The sequence below is a fragment of the Cyanistes caeruleus genome, chromosome 5 (genome assembly GCF_971803275.1).
Source record: "Cyanistes caeruleus chromosome 5, bCyaCae1.hap1.1, whole genome shotgun sequence".
Lineage (NCBI taxonomy): Eukaryota > Metazoa > Chordata > Aves > Passeriformes > Paridae > Cyanistes > Cyanistes caeruleus.
The window spans coordinates 2,626,962-2,641,551 of record NC_141705.1 but is presented as its reverse complement, the minus strand read 5'-3'; the positions used below and the strand labels follow the sequence as shown (position 1 = coordinate 2,641,551).

The following is a 14,590-nucleotide window of genomic DNA, read 5'->3' as shown; positions in this document are numbered from 1 at the left end:
AGCCACTGCAGGCTTGAAATGATATCAAGTTTGGGGATATTAATCATGAAATTAGGATAAAAACATGAATAAGATAATCATGCCATGAATAAGATAATAATTCCACCCCTGGAATATTCCAGGACAGGCTGGGTGGGGCTTGGAGCAGCCTGAGATAGTGGAAGGTGTCCTTGCCCATGGCAGAGGGTTGGAGTGAGAAGAGCTTTGAGTTTCCTTCCAACCCAAACCATTCTGGGATTCCTGAATCACCCACCACCACCCTGTGGTTGTGCTACCACCGAGCCCATGTGGAAACTGGCAGCACTGTGCCTTGGAGAGGATCCATAATTGTCAAGGATTAAGCTGGAAAAGCTCAAAATCAAAAAAAGTTTCAGGGAAAATCCAATCTAGCAGATCACACACCTCTGCACCTCATCTCCTCCTCACCACCCCTGCTCCTTCTCCATCAATCTCTGCTTCCTGCGTGCCTGGCCCAGGGCACTCCTGGTCATTCCTGACTGGAAACTCCCACACAACCCTGGAAGCAGGAGAAGCCTGCTCAGAGCCCAGGAACCCGCGAGCCCTGGCTCTGCTCACACCCAGCTATAAACCCTGGAGGTGTCAGGGTCACGGGCACCCGTTCATAACCCCAGACTGACGGACAGGGAGTGTGATCCAACAAAAAAACAACTTCCTGAGAACTGGAAGGTGCCTCTACAGCTTCAGTAATGAACAAATTCAACCTTTCCTATTTAAACTGCCACTGCCATTTCTGTTTCTAAGAGATGCATTTTGAAGACCACCCAGTTTTGTTTAAATCTTTATTTATTCATCTAAAGAAAAGAACCCTTGCAGCCTGAGGAATAACATGTTCAATGGAAGCAGGAAAGGAACAGGAGGGATGGATTAAAAATACATATGCTGTATGAAAATAATGGCTCCTCTTTGCTCCCAAACTTACAATGGGAATATTTAACAATGGTGACGTCTTAATTTGTGTTCTATATGAAATTGTTTCACAAGGGATGTTTCTAAGGGTGCCCTTAGACTAGGAAGGTATCATCTTACAGCTTCTGTGCAAGAAAGCAAGCAAGGAAAGAAAGACAAAAGAAAGAGACAAAAGGGAATTACAGCACACAGATGGTGGCAGGAAATTTTGGGGAAGTTTAAACAAGTATGCACAGGATACTCATGTTGGCCATTCTGCTCAAGGCTTTGTCAGTTCCCCCAGTCCCTGCCTCTGTCAGTCTTGGGGCTCTCCAAACAGCAATTTTGGAAAATGACACACTGATAATGTGCCCAGGTACCCCTGTGACAAAGAGAAAGGCAGCAAAAGGCAAACCCAACTCACTCCCCAAATTGGGAAGACAGTTCTGAGGAGAAGGTACAAAGCCCAAGTGTAATTAACTCCTACTTGCCTGTTGGCTTTTCTTACACCCACAATGTTCTGTTTTCACATCTGTACAATGTCCAGTAGAACAAGGTCCATGGAAGTGTCCAAGGCCAGGCTGGATGAGGCTTGGAGCACCCTGGGATAGTGGAAGGTGTCCCTGCCCATAGCAGGGGGTGGAGCACTAAATGGTCTTTAAGGTCCCTGCCACCCCAAACCAGTCTGTGATTCTATGAATTATGCAGATGTGAATTCTCTGCTACACACATGACACAACTCTGCATCTGTCTGGAAAGTTTAAGTGTGCCACATCTCACTTCAAAGCAGATGTTTCCTCCTGAACCTTTTAAACAAAAATTGCCCCTATTTATGTGAAAAATTTCTTTAAATTAAGGGATCTCTCGGCCATCTGATGTCACATTCTGTATCAGAGAACTGGATGACAGCACTTTGCAACGTGCAGAAATTATTCCCTGCAACAAGAACATTCCTCTAACCTCCTGTATTGATGATTCCTACAGTATTTTGACTGTAAGAAAATCAGCTACTCTTGTCCTGGGCATTTTGCAGTCTTTCCTTCAACAATGATCAATTCTCACCCTATCAGGCCTGTAAAAATTCACTTTAAGAAAAACAAAGCTTTGAGTATTTATTTATTCTTTCGTAAAACAAAAAGACATTTTTGCACCTTTAATTTATCTTTATTTATTAATAATTCTTTGTATTCTTAACATTCTCCTGCTCTCTCCAAATTTACCAGTGGCTGTACACGTGGCAGTTTCCCAATCTGGAGCACCAACATTTTTACCCCAAAAAAATACTGATTTATATAACAGCACCTACTTTCTGACCAGCCTATTCACAACTTCATTCTTTTGGGTTCTCTTCACACGTGAAGAAGAGGTGGCACCGCTCTGTCAGCCAAGCAGAGCAATCTGAGTTTAAGCAGCCACAAGAGGAGCACAGCATCCTACTCTGATTTCCCTACAACTGCACTTAAATATGAAGACAAAATAAATCCAACTTGGCCTTGACCACTTGCAGGGATGGGGCAGGGATCTGAGGGCAGGTGAGGAAGGATCATATCCCATTTATGCCAACAATGGCTCTAATTCCCAAGCTTGACAAAGGAGGACAATGCAGCCAGTGATTCATTTTGGGATATAAAACTGAACACACAGCTAAGGACCAGCCCTGCAGCTCAGCTGCTTTGCTGCAGTGTGAGATGAGCCCTGCAAGGGCCCTCCAGGCCACACCAAGAGGAGGATTTGGGTCACCCCTCATTTTTCCCTTTCTAATAGAGCAGAAATGAAAGGAAAGCTCCATTTCCCCACACAACCCCAAAGGAGGGTGGAACTCCAATCCAATTAATTTCACTCCCAGTTACAGCAGTTGAAGGTGAGCAGTTTAATTCATGATCTTTGGGAAACCCATCCTGCAGATGAGGACTTCAAAATGGATCAAGCTCCAGAATTCTTTTCATTTTCTGCCTATGATGTTTGATGTAGGCAGAGATTGTCTGTTCTTACCTCCAAGAGTTTATCATGACCCTTTAGCTACGTGTATTAATAGCACAAAATAATAAATACATGTATTTATTTGGCCATATGGCTCAGTTATTGTTCTGTAGAGCTCAAAGTAAGGAAAAGTGACACATACCTTGTGAACACTGGTCCAAGAATTTGGGGAAAAGAAGCCTAAAAAACCAAAAAGTTCACGTATCAAGAATGGATATTATTATTTAAGTAAAACATTTACATTCACTTGGATGCTGACAGAGTCTCATGAACCAAACCATTTTCATGCTTCTTTTCCTCAATCCATATAAATGCAACATCCTCACAGGTTATGCCTTTCAGGACTTTTCCCCAAAAAAATCAGTTTTGTAGACAGTTTTAATTCTCCAACAGATGTAAGAGCTAATTCCCACCATGCAATTTATTCTGTATTCTAAGGAGTTAGAAATGCTTCAATGTTACTTTAATTCTTATTTAAACAATAGGAATTTAAAGTTTGCCCTAAAGAATTGTGTCTTTCAAAGAGTGGGAACTTTCCATATAAAGATTGGATGTACAGAATGCCAATTTCTGCTGCTGTGTCAGACAAGTGACAATTATTTTCAGGAGCTTTATCATGGACCTCAAAGGGAGTATTTTACCTGTTCCCTTCAACTCCCTCTCCCCTGCCTTGGTTTGCTAATTCAGAATGGGGAAAAGCTTCATCCCATGCTCATGGAAGAGCTGGATTTCTACAGTGTTGAACTCTGAGGCAGGAAATGGGTTTGATTTTCCTGAGTGCAAGTTTCAAGCCAGACATGAAATCCACTCTTCTCCATTCTCACAGCGAAATCACCAAAGCTTCCCATTGGCATTGTGTGGCTACTTGGTAAATTCTTATCAGAACAAACTCCAAAGCAAAACAAAAATAATCTACAGCACAGGCTGAGCCTCTTCCTTCAATTGCTTCTGCATTTCAGGAGACAAACAGTGTTAAAGGATTCAGGCTGCTGCTGCTATAACACTACGCAGTACCGTGACTAGGAACACGTTAGTTAAGTTAAAAATAAAACAGAAATGGAACTTGTCTTTCCTATAATTATGGAAAGAACAAGTTTTAAACAGCACTCCAGCATCAATTCACCAATATTTTATGTAGTCTTTAATATTTATTTGGTATCTTTGTCACGGAGACAAGAAGAAGCAGCAAGGTAAGGTCTATTTAATGACTACTGCAAAGCACAAGCAGCACGTTGGTTAGTGTTTAAGACCAGCCAGGAAATGTCAGGAATGCACTTTTAGAAACTGTTTGGGCAGTTCACCTCTAAGCTGTGAGGCACAGTTTGATCACAAACAGAAGCAGTGCTACCAACTCCAAAAATTCTAACTGCTGGAACTTACTTTTATCAAATCGGCTGCAAGGCATAATTAAAAAATTGGAGTGTTACAATTTTACAGATAGGTCTGAGAAATGATTTCCATGTTTGTTGAAGTCTGGAGCACACACATTTACTACGAAACCACACTATTTCAAAAGGTCAGTGACTTGGCTCTGTGACCATTTCCTCCCCACCCTGGCTCTGCAGTAACCCAGGATATCAGATTTTAACACTTGCAATGCTTTGGCTTCCGTGCTTTGTCATTCTCTTCCCCGTTTAAGGGGTTGTTTCCCTTAAATTCCATATTTTAAATCTGCAAAGTCTTTTTAAATATCCAAAAGCAGTGGCAGAATCAATAACCCAAACTGAGATGCACGTCTCCATTTTTAGTCTGACTTGCAAAAAGATGGCAAAAAAGAGAATTATTCAGAGGACAACTGTTACAAACTGTTACTGGTCCAAATGTTACAAATCAGAGGATTTGAATTTAAACAATCTTTGTTTATTCTTCTGGGAGCTGAACTTTTATTGATACTCTATATAATTATATATCCGGTGGAAACCAAGTGCCATCCTGATAAACCAAACAGCACTTCCAAGTTCCTCCAAGATGGATTATTAAGCAGTTTTATGGGATTTAAGTCAGTTCAGTGGCTTTTAACCATCATAAATCACTAATTATTATAAAAGTGATACCAAAAATAGAGATATCTGTTCTTAAATATTTCAAAGCACACCTGTGTTCCATGTAGCAGCTCAGAGGCTCCACACAGGTGTTGACTGCTCCAATGGTGAAGGAAGATTTCACATCTGGGTCAGGGTGAGTTTGCAGAGCTTGCACAACATCAATAACATCAGTGTACCTGCAAGAAACCAAAATGAAAAATGGGTTCGGAGAACCAGAACACCACAGTTCCCCAGCCAGGAAGAAATCAATGGCTCGGAGGAAAACGAGATTTCTAAAATTGCCACCAAAAGAGATTGAAAGCAGATCAGAACTTGGCAAATCCAGACAACTCAAGCAAATCCAGACAATCTGACTGTAAGTTGCATTAAAAATAAATTATTAGCAACTCCAGAGAAAAACAGTGTAAACTTTGCATTGAACAAGTGGAAAGTCCAGCTTGCAGGAAGCACAAAAAGCACAATCTAACACAAACATTTTATGCCTAATGCCAAGCATATTAAGCACAATTTGAGTAAAAAAAACAGTAACATAACAGCATCTCTCACTTATCAGCATCCCAATTTAAATATGTTTCTGTCATTAATGCATCCATTTTTTATCAGGACTTCAACCACTGCTATATTTTATCTCTGTATGACAACAAGGCTTAGGTGAACCTGAGTTTTAATTTCAGGTATTTATTTCTCAGACAGTTACAAACTTTTCTCTACTGTCAAGTTATCAACTGAATAGGATATTTTAGAGAACTCCAGCTACTCTAAAGCAGTTTATACCAAATCCAACTATCCAGAGAGAATGGAAGACTTCCAATTGTTCCTGACGCCAGTGCTGCTACCAGAGTATCAGCTATTTCGCCCATCACTGCACTTTACACCATCTCTACTAATTACACAAAAAAATAAATCAATCTGGCTCCAACATGGAAAAAAAATTATGTTTTTAGCACTATCAGAATGGACCCCAATGAAGAAAGTGCTGAGCTCAATTTGTATATCCTCAGTGAAAAGGATAAACTGGAAATCATCACAGCCAGGTCAGGGTAGTGCCTCCCTCACACTGGTTTGTGTCACCTTCTAATGACTCAGAAGATGATCCTCATTCTCAAATGCTACACTGGAGATGGAAATGTCAACCAGAGGTGGCTCAGTCTTCACCTTTACCCCACAAGGAAAATGGCATTTATCCAAAACACGTTACTAACTCTTCCTCTGCTATCACCTGCTCTATCAGGCAACAGGTTCTGACAGGCTGATTTCTGCTGGCAGCTCTGCAGTCAGAATCACACAACACTTTGGGTTGCAAGGGACCTTTAAAGGTCATCTTAGTTCAACCCTCTGCAACAACCAGGGACATCTTCCACTATCACAGGTTGCTCCCATCTGGCCTTGGACACTTCCAGGGATCCAGGGGCCTCCCCACCATCACAGCCAGGGATTCCTTCCCAATATCCCAACCAAATCTTCCCTTTTTCAATTTGAAGCCATTCCCTATGTCCTGTCCCTCCATCCCTTGGTCTCAAGTCCCTCTCCAGCTCTCCTGGAGCGCCCTTTAGGCCCTGGAAGGGACTCCCTGGAGCCTTCTCATCTTCAGGTGAGCACCCCCAGCTCTCTCAGCCTGGCTCCAGCCCTTGGAGCATCTCCTGGACTCCTCTGGACTCTCTCCAGCAGCTCCACATCCTCCTGCTGTTGGCCCCAGGGCTGGGGCAGCTCTGCAGGTGGGGTCTGACCTGGGCAGGGCCCAGGGACAGAATCCCCCTCCCCTGCTGCCCACGCTGGGGGATCAGCCCAGGGCACAGTTCTGGTTCTGGGTTCTGGGCTGTGAGTGCACAATGTTTCCAGAACATGGAAATCAAGGTTACAGACACCTTTTTTCCAAGTAACAACAAAATCAACAGGGACAGAAAAGCTGAGTTTGGTCCACAAGTAAACCAGAATTCCCTTATTCCACACAACAGTTCCAAGAGTTTCAAGCTTTTACCCTTGCAGCACCACCAGGAGCCTCCTGCTCTTCCCAGCCTGACGGACCCCGAGGTTCTGCTGGGCCTCCAGGAGCCCGGCCAGGAAACGCTGGAAGTGGGAAGCACTGAAACACTCGGGACTATCCATGGTCTGCCGATAAACAATCCACCTGAAGCACAGACAACGAGGAAAAAAGTTCATGTGCTGTGATACAGTTCTGTTCTCTTCCTATTTTGAATCAACACACCAAAATGAAGTTTGACAAGCCCAAAGATTCCTCATCTCTCATCATCTCGTCGTGATCTCGTTCCACTTGGCCACGTGGGAGAAGGGAATTTACTTGGCTTTCTGTCATTTCCAGCATAAGCACATTCTTTATATGACTGCCAAGGGGATTTGTGGGTGTTTTTTTGCTGTTTTTCAATAAAACAATGTTCACCAGCTTTTTCAAAGCTGTACATCACATGAGTAATTCTGATCACTGGCAGTGATGCAGTAAACAAAAATTAGACAAATCCAATTCAAGGCTACGGGGATGAAAATATTTCACTGCAAAAATGGAAAGTAAGAATGACATTTGCAGAAAACATGAGATGTGTTATTACACAACCTTCAAAAGTCACCTTATGTGTCTGCCCTGTAACAGAACCACAAAACTGTTCTGAATCAACTTGATAAAACCAAGACATTGAGTTAAAAGTAAAAAAACAGGGCAGAATGTGGCTAAGATTAAATGTTAAGGTGTTTGGCTGTAAGAATTAAAAGGTTAAGATTCTTTTTTTATTTTCCAGAAGCTCTATCAACACACAGAGTGGCAAATTCCTACAGCAGATTTATCTTATTGCCATACAACAGATGTCCTGAATGTACCTCAAATCAGGCTAAATTAAAAACAATGACATGGCAAGGACTGTTAGTGCAGTCTTTTCTCAAAACAAAATTTTAGAATCACTACAAACCAATGAACAGAAGCTCTTCACCACATGGAATAGGCAACAAAAATCTCCTGTGCTGTTCTTCTGCCTAAATATATAAACTTAAGGGCAAATCTACCTGGCAGACTGAAATTAGGTTTAAAAAACCACCAAATTGAACAGTGATTTATTTTTTTTTTTCCTCTTCATGTCAAGCTGTTTTTTGGTGATCAGTGTAAGGAGAGCTGCACAAACCTTCCATGCTCCTTGGTAAAAGTGACAAGGAAAGAACACAGGTCGGTGGAACGGCATCCTGGCAGCCCGGTGATGATGGTGATGATCACCTGTAACACAGGAACAGGGGAAGTCTAAACACAAAATAACACAGAAATACTGGTGCAGACATCAAAAAGGTTGTTTTCCATGATTCATAAAGACTTCTTTTTTTTAAAAAATCCACAGTTAAACCAAGCTTAAAATCAGATTTTAAAACCTTCCTAAGTTTATTAATTGTCAGAGTGGTTTCTGAACCAGACCCCAGCAATATTCAAAGAAAATATTATATTCCTGTTGTTTTGACTTTGTTTTTAGCAGATTTCAAAAGCTGGGAAGCTCCAAGGAAATATTTTCTCTGAATATGCTATTTAAAGCACGCCTTAAGTTGGACAATTGTTATAGCCCCTATAGAGAAAGGAGTGCTGTACAGATAATATCAGCAAATGTTAAATATCATGTGCTACCTCTATGCTATTTAAAGGACTTTTATGTTCCAGAGAACAATTCAGTTACATTATTCAGCAATTCATAAAAAACAAGCTGCTGCTTTAGGGCAAAGTCTCTCTGGGCATTAGAGAAAACACTTCACTTGAAGATCTACACCTCATTTTCTGCCTCTGGTTCATCTGGTTGAAAGGCCATTTGCACTTCCAAAAGATCATTTAAATTGAAAAAAAAATTAAGTATATAATCAGAAAAACAAGGCAAAAAAAAATGGTGGTAGTGGAGGAGGAGGCAGAGCATGGCTGAACACAATTAGGATTTTATTACACTATGAAAGAACTACTGCCAGAATATTCCAAATACTCTATGTGAGAGCTAGGAATTATTGTGGAGTTGTTTTCTTACCTTATCACCTTCTGCTTTGCTGTCAGAAATGGTTTCTGACTGTTGGAGAAGGACAGGAAGATGTGCTCTCATCACTGGCTTGGTACTGACGCTGCTGACTGTGAAGTGCTGCATAAACCTTCCAAAAAATAAAAGGTTTACTTCCTTAAAATTGACAGCAAAAGGTTTCATCCATATAAATAGCTGGGAAATTACTAAAACAAGAGTATTAAAAGGTCAAGCTAGAGAGGAAATAATTCATCTCAGAATAAAAACATCCTAGCGTAAAGAAAGAATTATTTAAGAAATGTTTTTAGATGGCTATCACATCTACCAAAATATCCTTGTATCATTTCTGACAGAATGAATCCCTTGAAGTCAAAAGTAATTTCTCACCTCTTCAATTCTGGAATGGCAGCAGACAGCTTCAGCTCTCTGCATCTCTCCCCAGATGAAAAAGACAAGGCGTTGAAGAGCTTCTGAACACTGGAATGCCTAAAAGAAGGAAATTAATTAATCAGTTAAAGGAGAAACTTAAAAATTTCTCTTCTTTAAACCACATGGCTATATATTAAGTGGTACAAAAAAAAATATATAAAGTGAGTGTTGTACTAAGAATGCACCATTTTTTTATAAAATTAATATCAAATTTAATTATTATCAAAAACAATAAATAACAGCATTTTTCTGATTGCAGCTTTTGGGCAATTGCACTGCACTAGCAGGAACTTACAGCCTCTTTTGTTCCTCAGACAGGAATTCTTCCTGGACAACCCTTAAAGATAATCCTGAGCTTGTCTGGCTTTGCCATGAAGAGAAAACCTGAAATAAACCAGATCTATGCATGAGTGTCATTATTTTTCCAAATTTGCTTGGAATTTGTTTCGGAATTGGTTTTGCTCACCTAAAAAAAAAAAAATTGACACATTTTCACAAGCCATTAAATATTGCACAATAAAGGTTTTGCTGCAAGAGAAGCTGTGGCTGTCCCATCCCTGGGAGTGTCCAAGTGTTGGATGGGGCTTGGAGAAACCTGGGATAATGGAAGGTTCCCTGTCCATGGCAGGGGGTTGGAATGAGATGTGCCTTGAGGTCCCTTCCAACCCAAACTAATAAAGAATTCAAATCCACCAATCAGATTTTGCAATCTTTTCTTTGGCTAGACTGAAAGTGCTTTAGGAATTTACTGAAATGGCCTCGTTTTTCTTGATAAAAATATAAGTCCTTATAGCCCAAGTGCTCTAAAGCAGGAACTGAATTAATACAAGTCTCTTTGAAGCACTGCTGTAATTTTCATGAGGTGAGATTGCAGCAATCATGACTCGAAATTGAAGAAAAACTCTGTTCCCTCCCAAATGAAAAGGAAACCCTTCGTTTCTCTAGGGAACATTTTGGCTCACATCCAATTGCTCCAGCCAAGACACATTAATTTGAATGGCAATGGGAACCTAGAAATCAGATTCAGATGAATCACAAAGTCCTGTCAGTGTTTGGAATTTCCCTTCTTTTCATAAGTAAAGGCAACAGCCATTGTCGTTTTTCACAATAACTCTCTGCAAGACAAAATAACTGGGGGGGGGGACACGACTGCTTTCCATTAAAAACTCAGCATCCCAAACACAAGGGTAGGAGATAAAAAACCATCAAAATAAAATATACTTTTGATATTAACAAAGGCAATATTGCTCATGCAGAAGGATCCACACAAGCAAAGAAACAACCACTTCAAAACACACAGAGGGGGACTCAAAGAAATGCCTGGGAGGGATGGAAAAAAAGGAATGGTCGAGGGAAAATTGTTTCTGTAAGAGTCAAAAGGTTGGGGATAAAGTGAAAACACAGGTCAGGCTAAAAAATGGAAATGTATCAGGCCCTTTTGTATAATTTAAGGAAAGTTTAGAAAAAGAGCTGCTACAGCAGTGAAGGAAAAAAAAATGAGAGAAATCAACACATCCCAAAGCCTAAATAAATTCTCCTCCTGTACTCTTGAGAGTGAGGATGGGAAAGGCATCACCTCATCCTCCTCACAGGATCACAGAAGATTTCAGCTCTGTGGGCTCAACATCGCAGTTTCTAACAAACCCAGATTTGGGTAACAGGGCAGTTGCAATTCCCTATTTCCAGGAGGCTTGAAATAATCAAATATAGGTGCAGTGAGCGAGGTATCAAGCCAGATAATTGAGAAGAGTAGAAGCAGCACCTAAATTTTAGTAACCTGTGAGGCACACAGAATTTTAGAAAGAATTCTGGAGGAAATCAATAAACACCTGAAGGTAAATAATGATAAAACACAACAATATATTTACATGGTTTTCACAATCAGGTACAGTCAATTTGATGAAGAGTTTTGCTCATGAGAGAACATCCTGAAGATGAAAGTTTTGTTTTATCTGCTTGAGCAAAGCAACTGGTGTAATGCCAGATGAGAAACTTAAACTGACCAAACTGAACCAGTGTGGACCTGTACAGCAAAAAAAAATTAACTCAAAGGAGGACAGGAATAATTAACCCTGAGAAAAAGCAGCAGAGGAAACACCCTAATTTCAGATACTACACACAGCTTGGATACCTATAGCCAAAAACCAGATCAAAAGAAAAAGTATCACAACTATCAGAAGAAAAAAGAACTTTTTATAAGCATAGATTAAAAAGGATCTGTTTTTGTTTTATTAGGCCAAATAAAGCAGAAAGAATAGATCTGAAATTTGTGAGGATCTCGAGGATGTATTCTGGTAGAGAAAAGAAAAAACAGATATAAAAGCAGAATTAATAAAATAGGCTGAAAATTCAAATACAAACAAACAACAGATTGCCAACCATTCACAGAGTGGAACAGTGGGAGGAATTTAAACACTTAAGATAAAAGGAGGAGACATTTTATGGTACCATTAATATGACCAGTGGGGACTACTCACTGAACTAGGTGGTCTTTTCCAACCCAGTGTGATGAGCACATCCTAAAATCTTTGTGAAGTCCTAAAATCTCCAGGCTCATTTCCTCAAAAGCACTATTGTTATAAAGTTGGGTTTATTAAAAGCCTCTGCAGCACAATGCACAAAGCCAATCTACTTAGGGAATAATACAATGCCATATGGGAGACTTAAAAACTTTAACTCCACTTCCCCAAGGATCACGATCCAAATGTGTCTGACCACAAAAACACACAATGGAACCTCTGCCACTCCATACAATCCCTGTAGCAAATTAGACACCAGAGCTACATTGAAATGCAGCTCAGAAGAAGAGATTTTAGAGCCCTCACTGCCTTCAGAAGGCAAAGTGAAAGCACATGGGGAGCATTAAACTGAACAAGCAGCACCACCACTGGAAATCCGTACAGAAATTCGAGTTTCTCACACATCTTAAACACACAGAGCAATTAGGTGCTTTCTCCCCAACCCCAACCAAACTTTTTTTTTTCACTTTACCTGTGAATAAAAAGCTTTATAAATCTTTCTTTTGGGGAAAAGTGCAATCATCAGAAAGTTGTTCTGGGTGTGGAATTCAACAGGGAGATGAGGAAGCAGGGAACTTTTGAAGTCTATAAAGAGAGCAGCAACAACACTGTTGGAATCCTGGAAAAGAAAGAAACAGGACAAGTTAAAATTAATGTTTTCTACTTTTGCATGGCACAGGGATGGAGCAGGAGGGGTGGAGCACCCCTCAGTTTCTACTCTGCAACTACTGGAGGTGTCACAAGCTTAAAATAAAGGATTTGAGTTTCATTTAAGCACTAAAAACTTTTGTCCTGAAAACAAAGCTTGAGTTTTAGTATCTTCTCTTGTCCATACCAAAACCTAGACCTTCCCTCTGCTGCTGCTTCAAACAACAAACACTTTGTCTATACCGACATCTCCCTCACAGACAGCACGTGAAAAATTAATTAAATGCCAGCTACAAAGGTGTCAAGGGAGACTGAAGCCCTGAGGTTCAGCCTCAGAAGAACTGAACTCAGGTTCAATTTTTATCCTAAGAAAACACTGACTTGTTTTTCTTGGATTATTTTTTAGTTTGTTTTGGGTTTTTTTCCTAGAGTGGTGTGAGATGCCCCATCCCTAGAAGTGCTCTAGGCCAGGTTGGATGGGGCTTGGAGCAGCCTGGGGTGGTGGAAGGTGTCCCTGCCCATGGCAGGAGGTGAAATGGGATGGGCTTTAAGGTTCCTTCCAACCCAAAACATCCAACCCAAACCATTCCATGACTCTGGATGCCAGGACAGGCATTTAGGTACAAATCTACAGGATGCTGAACTGTTTCATGTTCAAGCTCTGACTTGTAACCCTCTTCACATCAAAGTTTTATAAAATCAGAACAATTCAGAAGCATGAAATATTTCTGGGAAATGGGAATTCAATTATGTAGGACTCAAATCAGAATTTCAGCAGCATCCCCTTCACTTTCAATAGAAATGGGCAAAGAACTCACTGTACTCGTTGAGAAGAAAAAATTCAAGTTGGGGAACTCTTACATAAGAACTGGTATCAACTCAGAGACACTGCAAACAGAATCTCTCTGCTTTGCTGACTGAGGGATTAATTATAAAAATAATCCTCTCAAAGTCACCAAGGTTACTGAAGAACATTAAAAATATTTTCCTCAAAGAGAACAATTTCTTTTAAAAGAAAATGGCTTTTGGAAGAGAATCCACAGATCCTGGATTCTGCAGGATGGCTTAGAGAGTTCCTGAGAAGTGACTCCAAGGCCAGCTCATCCACGCTGCTGTCAGCATGAGAAATGTCCAACAAATCCGCTCCTGGAAAACATTTTGGGCTCCACAAATTGAAAAAAGCTGAAAAGCAGCAGCAGCAATAATCCCCACAGACACGAGGCTGAAAGGAGCCAGCTCCAAGTTTTACAAGATGTTAATGTCGTTGTGAAATCTAAATATTGCTTGGTAATATTTGTTCACTTGATGAATGGCCAGAATCTCCCCTGCCCTCTATGCATGAGCCCCAGGGATTTCAGGAGCTCAGCTCCTCACAAGAATCTGCACCATGTGCAAGAACAGAAGAGCAGATATTTTCAAGTCAAAAAAAAAGAATATCTCACTGGCATCATGCTAAAGCTGCTAAAAAAATGCATTTTGCATCACTTCAAGGCTTGGTATCTTTTATTTTAATCCAAGCACTAAATTCTCCTTTTTCTTTTCCATCCATCTTGCTGCAGTAACTTTTGGAAGGAGCAACCAACGATTCCCCTGCTTCTCCTGTCACTTCTTAACAGTTTAAAAACTCTCCACCCTCATATTTTGCCAAGTCAGTAGAACAATAACACACTCCCTGTCAAGGCTTAGCTTCACACAAAAATCTGGCATCTATTCAAGAATGATGGCCAGGTCCCAGAAATAGCAACTTTTATGAAAGTGAGTGTCTTGACTCAAACAATCAAAGGAAGGTCAGTGTTAAAATAGCTTCTGAAACGACCGAGGGGCAATCAATATGATGTCCAAGAAAAGGCAGCTAAGGTAAGACTCTCTGAGCTGCTGTGTTTTCATCTCAATTGAATCACATTTTTATTGTATTTTACTGGTTTCCTCTATTGTGTGATGAAATCACCCAGCACAATGCTGCAGGAGGCCACTGAACAAATGGGGAATACTGTACCTGAACAAAAGGGAAACTAAAGGGAACTGGTTGGTTTTTTTTCTCTCCGTGTTTAGGAAACAGTAACCAACACAAATAATC

General features: G+C 40.5%; 1 protein-coding gene across 2 annotated transcripts in view; it reads right to left on the bottom strand.

Moving 5' to 3' along the window:
• DNAAF9 (dynein axonemal assembly factor 9) overlaps nucleotides 1-14,590 on the bottom strand; it is a 65,978-nt gene that overhangs the window by 13,745 nt on the left and 37,643 nt on the right. For both annotated transcript variants that reach the window (XM_023926645.2, XM_086890078.1), the window contains 8 exons: nucleotides 12,338-12,484; nucleotides 9,642-9,730; nucleotides 9,305-9,403; nucleotides 8,930-9,047; nucleotides 8,060-8,148; nucleotides 6,910-7,059; nucleotides 4,982-5,107; nucleotides 3,029-3,066 (listed from right to left, as the gene is read on the bottom strand). In XM_023926645.2, the coding sequence (XP_023782413.2) occupies nucleotides 3,029-3,066; nucleotides 4,982-5,107; nucleotides 6,910-7,059; nucleotides 8,060-8,148; nucleotides 8,930-9,047; nucleotides 9,305-9,403; nucleotides 9,642-9,730; nucleotides 12,338-12,484 (856 nt within the window). The remainder of the gene's footprint in view (nucleotides 1-3,028; nucleotides 3,067-4,981; nucleotides 5,108-6,909; nucleotides 7,060-8,059; nucleotides 8,149-8,929; nucleotides 9,048-9,304; nucleotides 9,404-9,641; nucleotides 9,731-12,337; nucleotides 12,485-14,590) is intronic.